A 13278-nucleotide genomic window follows, 5' to 3' on the forward strand; every position below is an offset into this window, starting at 1 on the left:
AGCCTGCACTCTAGAGCCCGTGAGCCACAACTACTGAAGCCTGTGTGCCTAGAACCCGCGCTCCACAACAAGAGAAGCCACAGCAATGAGAAGTCCGTGCACTGCAACGAAGAGTAGCCCCCGCTCACTGCAACTAGAGAAAGCCCACACTCAGCAACGAAGACCTAACGCAACCAAAGATAAATAAATTTATATAAAAAAAGAAAATTCATTTATTGAAGTCCTAACACTCAATGTGATGGTTTTTGGAGATGGGTCTTTTGGGAGGTAATTATGGTAGATGAGGTCATGAGGGTGAGTGCCTCCTGATAGGATTAGTGTCCTTATAAGAATCCTTACAAATAGTGGAAGACAAAGATGTTTCTCTCTCCCTCTCTCTCTGCACCCACATAAAAGAAGAGGTCATGTGAATACACAGTGAGATGGCAGTCACCTATAACCCAAGAAAAAACCTATAAAACCTATCGTGCATCAGTATAAAACCAGTATCAGTATAAAACCTATCGTACATCTTGATTTTAGACTTCCCAGCCTCTAGAACAATGAGAAATAAATTTATGTTCTTTGAGCCACCCAGTCTATGGTATTTGCTATGTCAGCCCAAGCAAACTAATATAGTGGAAATGGAGTTACAATGAACAAAAATATAAGATACGTGAATGGCTTTGGAACCATTCTAGTTCCAAAGTTTGGAACAATTGCTAGCAAAAGCGTAAAGTGCGTTGAAGAAACCATTAGTAGTAGCCTCAAAGTCCTTTGAGGATGCTGCAGGTGAGAGTTTGCGAAAGGACAAAATCTTACTGAAAACTGGAGGAGAGGAGAGTCCTGTTAAAATAGAAGCAGAGATTACAGTAATACTATACTTGCAGTTATGTAGAAACTAGTTAATAAGCAAAATATTGAAACTGCCACATGGTTTCTTCTGGATGCTTACAGTAAAATTCTATAATGCTATATTGCAGAAAGAACTATTAAACAAAAAGGATTCAGGACTTGATAGTTTTGAAAATTCTCAGTCTTTCAAAGTGGTAAAAGATGCTAAAATTAAGAAATAGTCTTTGACGGGAATAAAGACGCAGACTTACTAGAGAATGGACTTGAGGATTCGGGGAGGGGGAAGGGTAAGCTGGGACAAAGTGAGAGAGTGGCATGGACATATATACACTACCAAACGTAAAATAGAGAGCTAGCGGGAAGCAGCTGCATAGCACAGGGAGATCAGCTTGGTGCTTTGTGACCACCTAGAGGGGTGGGACAGGGAGGGTGGGAGGGAGACACAAGAGGGAGGGGATATGGGGATATAGGTAGATGTATAGCTGATTCCCTTTGCTATAAAGTAGAAAGTAACACAACATTGTAAAGCAATTATACTCCAATAAAGATGTTAAAAAAAAAAAAGAAATAGTCTTTGAGCAAAGATCAAATCCAGGGCATTGCCAGGAAAACATGGTCCAAAAATGAGGCCCATATTGTGACAAATCTTTTGTTAAGACCTCAGAAAGATCAAAGGTGATGCCTCAGAATGTTGTTCAGAGAGAAAAAAAAAGCCCTCTAAAGAGGAAAAACCTGTGCCTCACAAATCCTCTCAATCAAAGGGTTGCTAGGAAACTTAAGAATGCTGCTCCTCAGCCGTCTCAGAAAGGACCCAAGGCAGAAAGGCACTGAGCCCAGAGAGATCTGCAGGTGTAGCTTGTTGACTGATGGCGTGACCAACAAGATTCACAGGAGACCCACAAAGTTCTTAAGGTAAAAATTATCTACAGAGAGGATTCTTAAGTGTTAGCACTCTATTTTTGACCTGGGAGGTAATTTAGGTCACAGTTATGAGCTTGATTCATGAAGCTGTGTATTTATGTTGTGTGCATTTCTCTGACTTGAGTTATAATACACAACAACAACAAATGTCATATTTTTTAAAAATGCTGGGTTCAATCATTACTTTGAATCTTTAATTTCCTAGCAGGTCACAGATCAAAGTTTGAAAAATTATGGTCTGGGATAAGAGCTGCGATAGTAAAAGAAACTGGGGGAAAAAAAAACATAATTTGGAGTTTGAAGGTAGAACTGATAGGACATAGTGATGGACTGGAGTAGGGGAAGAGCAGGGAGAAGTGTCAAAGATGACTCATGTTTTTGCTTTGAACATCTGAATGGATGGAAATGCCACTTACTGAGATGAGGAAAAGTAGAGAAGGAGCAAATTTAAGATATGGGGGAACAGAATGAAGAGTTTGCATCTGAACATGTGAAATTTGAGACATCTGTTACATACACTAGCAAAGATGCCAACTGGATATACAAGTATAGAGTGCATCACTGACTATCCTAAGTTTGCCTCCCTCTCCCCACAAGTGCCTTACCTTGTTTTATTTTCTTCACAGGACTAATAATTGTTTGAAATTATCGTAGTTTTTTTCATATGCTACTGTCTCTCCTCGACTAGCAATTTAAGCAAAACCCTCACATTTCATTTGCTTATTTGTTGCTTGTGAATGAATGCACTGATGTCCCTAATTCTTTTTCCCTCCTGAATATCCTTTATGGTTTCCTACCACAAAAGAAGTAGAGTATATTACCCTATCCCTTGATTCCAAGTTTGCCATGTGACTTGCTTTGGTCAAGTCTCAAAAGGCCTTGCATGTTGCAGATTATTCTCTTGTGCTTCTGCTGTGACCATGAAAAGGACATCCCAGAGCTGGCCCTCCGGTCCCAAGAGGAAAATGAGCGACATATGACCCAGCCAAGCAGTACTAAAACAGAGCCTCCAACCAACCTACAGTCATATGATCAACCCAGACAAAAAGAGCTGAGCATGACTTAGATCATCTGATTCCCAGTCAATCTACAAACTTGTAAGCTATAATAATAAATAATCATTGTTTAAAATTGCTGAGTTTTGGAGTGGTTTATTACACAGCAATAGCTAACTGATATACTGCTATATTCCAGTGCCTAGAATAGTGCCTGAAATATAATAATAGCTCAATATTTTAAATGAATTATTTAATTCAAAAGGAAATGGAGGGACTTCCCTGGTGGTGCAGTGGTTAAGAATCCACCTGCCAATGCAGGAGACACAGGTTCCAGCCCTGGTCTGGGAAGATCCCACATGCCACGGAGCAAATAAGCCTGTGCGCCACAGCTACTGAGCCTGCGCTCTAGAGCCCACGAGCCACAACTACTGAAGTCCATGCACCTAGAGCCCATGCTCCTTAACTAAAGAAGCCACCACAATGAGAAGCCCCTGCACCACAACAAAGAGTAGCCCCCGTTCGCCACAACTAGAGAAAGCCCATGCGAAGCAACGAAGACCCAACACAGCCAAAAATAAAAAATATAAATAAATAAATAAATTTTTAAAAACTCATTCAAAAAAATTAAAAAGGAAATAGACAAGGAATAGCCAAAGAGGTAAGAAAAACCAGAAGAATGCGATGTCACAGAGGCCAAGAGAAGAGAATGTTTTAAGAAAGAAGTGATCAAAAGGGACTAATGGTGCTGAGGTCTATTAAAATAGGATTGAAAAGCATTTACTTGATATGGCAACGTAGTGATCAGTGGTAGCCTTGAGAAAGGAGGGAAGCCAGATTGGAATGGACTGAGTTTAAAATGGTAAGAAATAGCTACAAGAAAGAAAATTTCCATGGCCCCAAACTGGCAGTGCTCCTCTATACCATCCTACCATTCTTCCTTGAAGATTTCTTTCCTTTCTGATTACTTGATCTTGACTATCAAACCTGGGATATATTTCCTGCAAAGAATAGGAATGCTGAACTTTCAAGCACAACTATTTTCTTTCTTATCTCACAGTACACAACAAGGCACTGGTTCAGGGTCATACAATAAAAACAAAAACAAAATCAAAAACTCTATCTGCACTATCCCATGCTTTATCTAACTGGCTAAGGCAGGCCGATCACTGATCATCAGTCAAAAAGCTAGTTTACCTACAAAATAAAAATCAACTGTGAAATTTAAATCTCATAAAACACTATGGATTGACAGATGATGATGGACTCCTGATGGATTCAAATACTGAGAATAAAATTTGGCTACATAAATCTATTACCAAGAGCTAGCTTTAAGTCTCATTACCATATTCAGAACTAATGAGCCTCCACTTATAGTCTATGATTAAAGGAGACAAGATTTATGTTATTTTTCCTATTTCAGTGTCTTGTTTTGGAGCATTCTAGGTACTTCTCATATGATGTCCTATGTATAAATACTTTTAGAAAACTGAATTCTATACAGACTATTTCTTCAACTTAATTGAAAAACCATTTCATATTTTATACATCTTGGCATCCCCCACAGTTTCTTAAGAAATACCTATTGTTTCTCACACATGTATATAACTACCAATAAGACTTGAAGTTTTTTAACATACCATATTTTTCCATGTGCTCTTTTCCAGCAAACCCAAACATCTGAGACGCAACTGGGTGGGCTGACAATCCGTACTTGTTGATCAGGACTTCGAGATGCTTATCAATTGGATTGGTCCTGTTTGAAAACTAAGAGAGGGGAAAAAACAAAATTGAATAAGTACTTGACATGATGATAGGTGTCTCTTTCAACTATTACAGCGTTACTAAGACATTTACTTATTTGAAGTGTAGAGTAAGCCAAAAATGGACAATGTGAATACAATCAGTCAGAAAACGCTTTGCAGGGAAACATGGGAAGGAAAACTAATCAAGTGACCAAAGAGGTATGAATTCTTTCAAGAAACATGTATAAAGAATCCATAGGTGCAAATAACTACTCAAGGTGCTGGGGATAAAACAGTGAACAAAACAGATAAAGTCCCTGCTCATCTGGCATTTACATTTGAGGGAGGAGGGGACAGAAAGTAATGGGGATGAAAATTAATTAAAATGTAAATAGTAATGCTATAATGAATAAATTCAAGTATAGGGATAAAGATTGAAAGTGGGAAGTGCTACTTTATAGAAAATAGTCAAGGGAGGTCACATTGACAAAATGACATTTGAGCAGGGATGTGAAGGATTAGGAGCAAGTCATTTGGACACCTTTGGGAGAGGAGCATTCACGGCAGAAGGAACAGCAAGAATAAAGACCCAAAGGCAGGAGCAGGCTTGGGTATTTGAGAAAAAGTGTGAATTAGGGTTAGGATAAAGTGATACTCAGAGTGCAATCACCTCTGTTTCCATGGTTCTAGAATAGAAAAACACAGTTCCTACTGCAAACATTCTACAAAGGGAAAGCTAACTGTTTCTTACCAGTTTACCTACTAGACTATGAACACACTGAGGGCAGGAACTCTGCTTCACATACCTCTGTATGTGTATCCAATGCCTAGCATACGGCCTGTTACATAGTAAACATTCCATAAATAATTGTTAAATGAAATAAATCAAGATTTTTTTGGTGCACAAAGGGGTTCTAAAGGGAATGCTATGAAAAAACTAAGATTAAGAAAAAATAGGCTTACAAGAGGAAAATTATTTAGCTAGATATGATAAGCAACTTGACAATCCAAAGGAGTAAGACAAAATGAGCTGATAAATGGGATCTGTGGAATCTGTGAACACAGAAATCTTAAAAATAAGTATATATAATTATGTGTTTGGATTTCCATAGATGTAAATTTTTTTCTGTCAGAAGAAATCTAAAAAAGAACATTTAAAAAAATACAGAAAATGTTCATACCTAAGTTAAAAAGGAATGTGAATGAAAACAATGAAATACAACTTCTGCTTCTAGTCATGATGCACTATAGAAACCAGATTTACCCTTCTGTCTTAAGCAACTAAAAACCTGGACAAAATATACAAAGCAACTGTTTTCAGACAATGGACAACATAAAGCTTAGTATAGTGATCTCTGAAAGAACTCACAGAGAAGAGTAATGGAGAGACGAGAGAGAGAGAGAGAGAGAGAGAGAGAGAGAGAGAGAGAGAGAGAGAGAGAGAGAGAGAGAGAGAGAGAGCGCTGAAGATCTGAAGAGAGTTCCTCTTGAGTTTTCAATGAGTCTAATCAACACATGAATATGAGGAAACTACTGAGACCGGGGAAAGAATCACTGGAAAGGAGCAGGCAGAATAATTCCCAATGTTCCCACAGGGACAGGAATAGTTCTTATTCTCCTAACATATGGGGCATCAATGGAATCCTGAGGTTACTGCTTGAGTAACAGTGTCAGTTTAGTCTTAGAATAATAAAGGCTGTTCTGATTCTACCTAATGAAGCTTAAAAGCAAGTCTCAAAAGTATCAAACCACTTCTAAAAAACACCTACCCCAGAACAAACCCCTAAGTAGTTAACAGAACATAAAAATTCAACACCCAACAAAGTAAAATTTAAAATGTCTAGCATTCAATCACAAGTTATAAGGCATGCAATGAAACAGAAAAGTACAACTTGTAAAGAGTGGATTAATCAATCAATAGAAATGATATAGCTGATAGAATTAGATGGGAACAGTAAAACAGTTACTATAATATACTCCATCTGTTCAAGAAGGTAGAAGAAAGCATGAACATGACAAAGAAAAATAGGGAAGATATAAAAAAATGACCCACATGAAACTTTTAGAGATAAAATATACATTGTCTGAAATGAAAAGTAAATTCAGTGGAATTAACAGCAGATTAGACAATGCAGCATAGACTGGTAAACTTGGAGAAGTAGCAAATTAAAATATAGAGGAAAAAATCTAGAAAAAAAGGAAGAAAATCAGTGAATTATGGAACAACAACCAAGAAGTTTAGTAGATATGTAATTGGAGTCCCAGAAACAGAGAAAATGGAGAGAGACAAAAGTCAGAAAAAAAATATTTTAAGGCATAATGGATGAAAAATTTTCAAACCTGATAAAAACTATAACTCATATATCCAAGAACCTCAACAAACCCCAAGCACAAGAAACACGATAAAACTACACCAAGGTACGTCATAATAAAATTGTTCAAAACCAGTGATAGATAGGGCTTCCCTGGTGGCGCAGTGGTTGAGAGTCCGCCTGCCAATGCAGGCGGCACGGGTTCATGCCCTGGTCCAGGAGGATCCCACATGCCGTGGAGTGGCTGGGCCCGCGAGCCATGGCCGCTGGGCCTCCGCGTCCAGAGCCTGTGCTCCACAACAGGAGAGGCCACAACAGTGAGAGGCCCGCATACCACGAAACAAACAAACAAGAAACAGTGATAGGGCTTCCCTGGTGGCGCAGTGGTTGAGATTCCGACTGCCGATGCAGGGGACATGGGTTCGTGCCCCGGTCCGGGAAGATCCCACATGCCGTGGGGCAGCTAGGCCCGTAAGCCATGGCCGCTGAGCCTGCGCGTCAGGAGCCTGTGCTCCGCAACAGGAGAGGCCCACGAACCCCCCCCCAAAAAAAAAAAAAACAGTGATAAAGAAAAATCTTAAAACTAACCAAAGAAAAATACACATTAAGTATATAGGAACAAAAAAATAAGAATGACAGCAGACTTTAAATTGAAAACAATGAAAGCCAAAAAAAAAAAAGTGAAGCTAAACTAGAATTCTGTACTCAGCAAATACATCTTTAAAAGAAAGGTAAAAAAAATAAGGTAAATAAAGAATTATTAGAACATACAAAACTGATAAAATTCATCACCAGCAGACCAGCACTATGTGAAATGTTAAAGGAGAATCTTCAGGCAGAAGGAATATAATCCTAGAGGAAAATTGGAATCAATAATAAAGGAATAAAGATCACTGAAAATTATAAATATGTGGAGAAATATATGTTTTTTTCCTACTTTAAGAATTCTTTTAAAAATAATTGACTATATATTTAAAGCAAAATCAATAGCTGATATAGGGCTTATAACATGTATAGAAGTAAAATGTGCCTCTAGGAAGAGGTAAACAAAAAAATACTTTGTAAGGTTCATGTAATACTATAGTGAACAGTCGTAACATTACTTAAAGGTGGTTTGTGAATAAGTTAAAGATGAATGTAAACCCTAAAGCAACCACTAAAAGCAAAACACCTGAGGCATAGTTAATATGTTCATAAAACAGACAAAATAAAATTATAAAACATTCTCAATGAACAGAAAAGAAGACAAAGAGGAAAAAAGGAATAAAGATATTGAACAAAAAGAAAATGAGTAGAAAGATGGTAGATTTATATCAGTGGTGTCCTAATAAATGTTTAATAGTCTCATGGGGGGTGAGGGTGGTCTTATTGATAGCATTTGTCTATTTTTGTGTTGTAAATACTCCCACCATGGCCAATTTGAATCTACTAGCATGATGTCACTGAAAGCAAAGATGAGAAGAGATATGCATAATCAGATCTTGCAAGCTGGTACAAGCCGGTAGGCATCAGTTTCAACTAACCACTAATGTAAACCCAGCTATATCAAAAACCACATTAAGTGGAAAGGATATAAAAAGCCCAATTAGCATATACACACTAACAAACGTAGTAAGGTAGATAGCTAGTGGGAAGCAGCCGCATGGCACAGGGATATTGGCTCGGTGCTTTGTGACAGCCTGGAGGGGTGGGATAGGGAGGGTGGGAGGGAGGGAGACGCAAGAGGGAAGACATATGGGAACATATGTTTATGTATGACTGATTCACTTTGTTATAAAGCAGAAACTAACACACCATTGTAAAGCAATTATACCCCAATAAAGATGTTAAAAAAAAAAGCCCAATTAAAAGGCAAAGATTATTATATTGTTAAAAAGCAAGACCCAAAAAAAAAATAAAAAAAAAAAGCAAGACCCAACTAAATGCTGCCTAAAAAATATAATTCAAACATAAAGACAGAAATAGGTAAAAGGATGGAAAAAGATAAACAATTCTAATTCTACTCAAAAGAAAGCTGAAATGGCTATGTTAATATCAGACAAAATAGATATAACATCAAAGAACACTACAAGAGATAAGTTCTTATAAGTAGCCTAAAATCCTTCAAAAGGCAGGGTCTGACAAAGGGAGTATCTGGCTGGGATCCATAAAAACTTTCACAAATGTGTTTTCAGTTTCATGATATAATACACCTCACAATGATGAATGGGTCAAATTATCAAGGACATAACAATCTTAAATGTTAATACACCTAATATGAGAGCCTCAAACTACACGAAGCAAAAACTGATAAAACTGAAAAAAAATAGACAAATCCACAGATTTAGCAGCAGATCTCAATACCTCCCTCTCAATAACTGATAGAACAAGTAGACAGAAAAACCAGTAAGGATATAGAAGGCAACCAATATTATCAACCAACTTGACCTAGAATTTATAGAACACTCCACCCAACAACAGTAGAGTACACATTCTTCTCAAGTGCACAAGAATATTTACCAAAACACACCACATCTTGAGCCAAAAAACAAGTCTCAATAAATGAAAAAGCATTCACATCATACAAAGTATATTCTCTGACCACAGATAATTAAAATAGAAACAAATATCAGTAACAAAAAGGTATCTGTAAACTGCCCAAATGTTAGGAAGCTAAGCAACACACTTCTAATGTATGGGTGAGAGAAGAAATCACAATGGAAACTGCTAACTAATTTGACCTAAATGAGAATGAAATCATGACATAAAAAATTTGTGGTATGCTGCTTAAGCAGTGTTTTAAAAGAAATCTATAACATTAAATGCCCATGTTTGAAAAGATTTAAAATCAATGACCTAAGCTTCCAGCTTAATAAACTACAAAACAGAGTAAATTAAATCCAATGTAAGAATTGAAATATTAAGGTTCACAGCAGATATAAACAGAAAATGAGCAGAATGAAGTAGAATGGATAGAAATTAGTAGAATAAAATAGAAAAGAGAAAAAAAATAGAGAAAAGCAATGAAAACAAGGTCTGGTCCTAGTAGAATGAAATAAAAAAGAGAAAAAATCAATGAAAACAAGGGCTGGTACTCTGACAAGATCAATAAGACTGATAAACACCTTTTGTTATACTGATCATGGAAAAAATAGAGAAGACAAAGGTTACCAACATCAGAAGAAGAGAAAGGACATATCTAAAGATCCTACCTTAAGGGGATACTATGGGAATAATATGAACAAGTTTTTGTCAATAAATTCAACAATTTAGATGAAATGGACAAATTCCTTAAAGGGCACAAACTATCAAAGCCCACTCAAAAAAAGAAATAGATAACCTCAATAGTAATATACTTACTAAAGAAACTGAACTTTAAAACCTTCCCATAAAGAAAACTACAGACCTAGATGTGCACTGGTGAACGCTACCAAACATTTAAGGAAAAAAATACCAATTATATAAACAAACTCTTCCTAAATAAAAAAAAAAATTAAAAAAAAGAGAAGGGAACAATTCTCAACCATTCTATGAGGCCAGCATTATCCTGATATCAAAAGTAAATAAACATTAAAAAGAAAACAAATCAACACCATCACAAACATATATACAAAAATCATTAGCATAATTTTAACAAATTAAATCCAACAACATATAAAAGATAAGACATCACAACCAAGCATTTACCCCAGAAATACAGGATGGGTTAATATTCAAATATCAATCAATATAATTCACCATATTAACCAACTAAATTAAGAATAACAAACAAAATAAGGATCTCTCATAGGTACAGGAAAAGCAAGTGAGAAAATTCAACATATACTCAGGACAGAAACTCTCAGCAAATTAAGAATAGAAGGTAACTTTCTCAACCTGATAAAGAACATCTGTGAAAAACTTACAGCTAACATATTTAATAGTGAAATCTGAATGTTTTCCCCTATGATCAAAAACAAGGAAAAGATAAATGACCTCACAACCTCTATTTCAATTTGTTGTGACGACCCTAGCCAGTGCAATCATAAGGCAAGAAAAATAAATAAAAGGCATACAGATTGAAAAGGAAGAAATAAAACTGTCTTGTACATAATGATACGATTGTTTATGCAGACAATCCTACAGAATCTTAAAAAAGCCACTAGACTAGGAAGAGAGATTAGCTAGATCACAATATACAATGTACAGTTGGAAACTGGTATTAAAATAAGTGCTATTTTTAATAACATAAAAAACTTGAAATACCTGGGGAAATTTTTAATAAAATATGTAAAAAAGTTACACACTGAAAACTAAAAAACATTACTGAAAGAAATCAAAGGCCTAAATAAAGAGAGATAATTTTCATGGACTGGAACATTTAATATTGTTAAAAACGTAGAGATCCCTATGTATTAACCTATAAATCTACTACAGGAAGCATTTTTATAGAAATTGACAAGCCAATTGTTAAAATGTATATGGAAATACAAAGGATTAGAATAGCCAAATCAATTCTGTAAAAGAAAAACAAAGTTGGAGAATATGCATTCCAATTTGATTTCAAGGCTTATTATAAAGTTACAGTATTCAAGAAAGTAAAGTATTGGTATAAAGACTGATCAAGGAAGAGTCTAAAAAATGATCCACACTACATGGTCAACTGATTATCAGCAAAGATGTCAAGGCAGTTCAATGGGGAAAAGATAATCTTTTCAACAAATGGGGCTGTATGAAATATGGGATACACATTTTTTTAAAAATTTTAAACTTTGATCTTTACTTCCTACCTCTTACAAAAATTAACTTAAAATTTTCTTAAATAGGATACAAAAAGCACAATAGTAGAAAACAAACAAACTAGACTTCATCAAAATTTTAAACTTTTGCTCTTCAAAAGATATCATTTATAAAAGGAAAGGGCAAGTCCAGAGAGCTGGAGAAAATATTTGTAAAACATACTGAACAAGAGCTTGTATCTATCTGGAATATATAAAGAACTCTTACAACACAATAGTAAGAAAATGACCAACTAATAATTGGGCAAAATATTTGAACAGTCATTGAATTCATCAGAGAAGATATACCAATGACAAATAAAAACATGTAATGATGCTCAACACCATTAAATATTAGGAAAATACAAGTTAAATCCACAATAAGATACCACTGCACACCCACTGTGTGAAGAAAATTAAAAAGAATGATGATCACAAGAAAACTATACACCAATATCTCTTACGAATGTAGATGAAAATATCTTCAATGAAATGCTAGCAAACTGAATCAACAACACATTAAAAAAACCCATGACAAAGTGGGATTTATTCCAGGAATGCAAGGTTGGTTTAATGTCTAAAAATCAATTAATGTAATACACCATATCAATAGAATAAAGGGCAAACACCACACAATCGTCTCAACAGACACAGAAAAAGCATTTGACAAAATCCTAAACAGATTCCTGATTAAAAAAAAAACACTTTTAAAAAGCATGGAGGAACTTCCCTGGTGGCACAGTGGTTAAGAATCCGCCTGCCAATGCAGGGGACACGGGTTCGATCCCTAGTCCAGGAAGATCCCACATGCTGCGGAGCAACTAAGCCCGTGCACCACAACTACTGAGCCTGTGCTCTACAGCCTGCATGCCACAACTACTGAGCCCATGTGCCACAACTACTGAAGCCCACGCGCCCTAGAGTCTGTGCTCTGCAACAAGAGAAGCCACTGTAATGAGAAGCCCATGCACTGCAACGAAGAGTAGTCCCCACTCGCCACACCTAGAGAAAGCCTGCATGCAGCAACAAAGACCCAATGCAGCCAAAAATTAATTAATTGATTAAAAAAAATTTTTTTAAGTGTGGAAAAGAAGGGAACTTCCTCAACCTGATAAAAGGCATCTACCACAGATAACATGCTTAATGGTGAAAGACTGAATGCTTCCCTCATAAAAGCAGAAACAAGATGAAATGTCTGCTCTCACCATTTCTATTCAACATTGTACTAGAAGTTCTAGCTAGGGGAATTAGGCAAGAAAATAAATAAAAAGCAACCAAATTGAAAAAAAAAAGAAGAAAAACTATCTCTATTTGTAGATGACATTATCTTGCAAATAGAAAATCCTAAGGAATCCACTAAAATCTATTAGAATACACAAGTTCATCAAGATTACAGGATATAAGATCAATACATAAAAATTAAATATATTTCCATACACTTGCCAAGAACAACTCAAAATGAAATTAAGAAAATAGGGACTTCCCTCGTGGTCTGGTGGCTAGGACTACATGCTCCCAATGCAGGGGGCCCGGGTTCGATCTCTGATCTGGGAACTAGATCCCACATGCCGCAACTAAGAGTTTGCATGCCACAACTAAAGATCCCGCATGCCACAACCAAAGATTCCACATGCCACAACTAAAAGATCCCACATGCTGCAACTAGAAGATCCCGCATGCCACAATGAAGATTCCGCACATGGCAACAAAGATCCCGCATGCCACAACTAAGAAC

At 36.3% G+C, this 13278-nt stretch overlaps 1 protein-coding gene and 1 long non-coding RNA gene across 2 annotated transcripts in view; one reads left to right on the plus strand and one right to left on the minus strand.

The window, feature by feature from the left end:
* The window catches only part of SCP2 (sterol carrier protein 2), a 168084-nt gene that overhangs the window by 126864 nt on the left and 27942 nt on the right, over positions 1-13278 (minus strand). The window contains exon 6 of the mRNA XM_082863512.1: positions 4391-4517. Coding sequence (XP_082719638.1) covers positions 4391-4517 — 127 coding nt within the window. The remainder of the gene's footprint in view (positions 1-4390; positions 4518-13278) is intronic.
* On the plus strand, positions 8722-12260 carry LOC309958661. Its single transcript, XR_014326047.1, has 2 exons — positions 8722-9820; positions 9873-12260. It is a non-coding gene; the product is annotated as an uncharacterized lncRNA (long non-coding RNA).

Source organism: Leucopleurus acutus, assembly GCF_964270905.1.
Source record: "Leucopleurus acutus genome assembly, chromosome: 2".
NCBI lineage: Eukaryota > Metazoa > Chordata > Mammalia > Artiodactyla > Delphinidae > Leucopleurus > Leucopleurus acutus.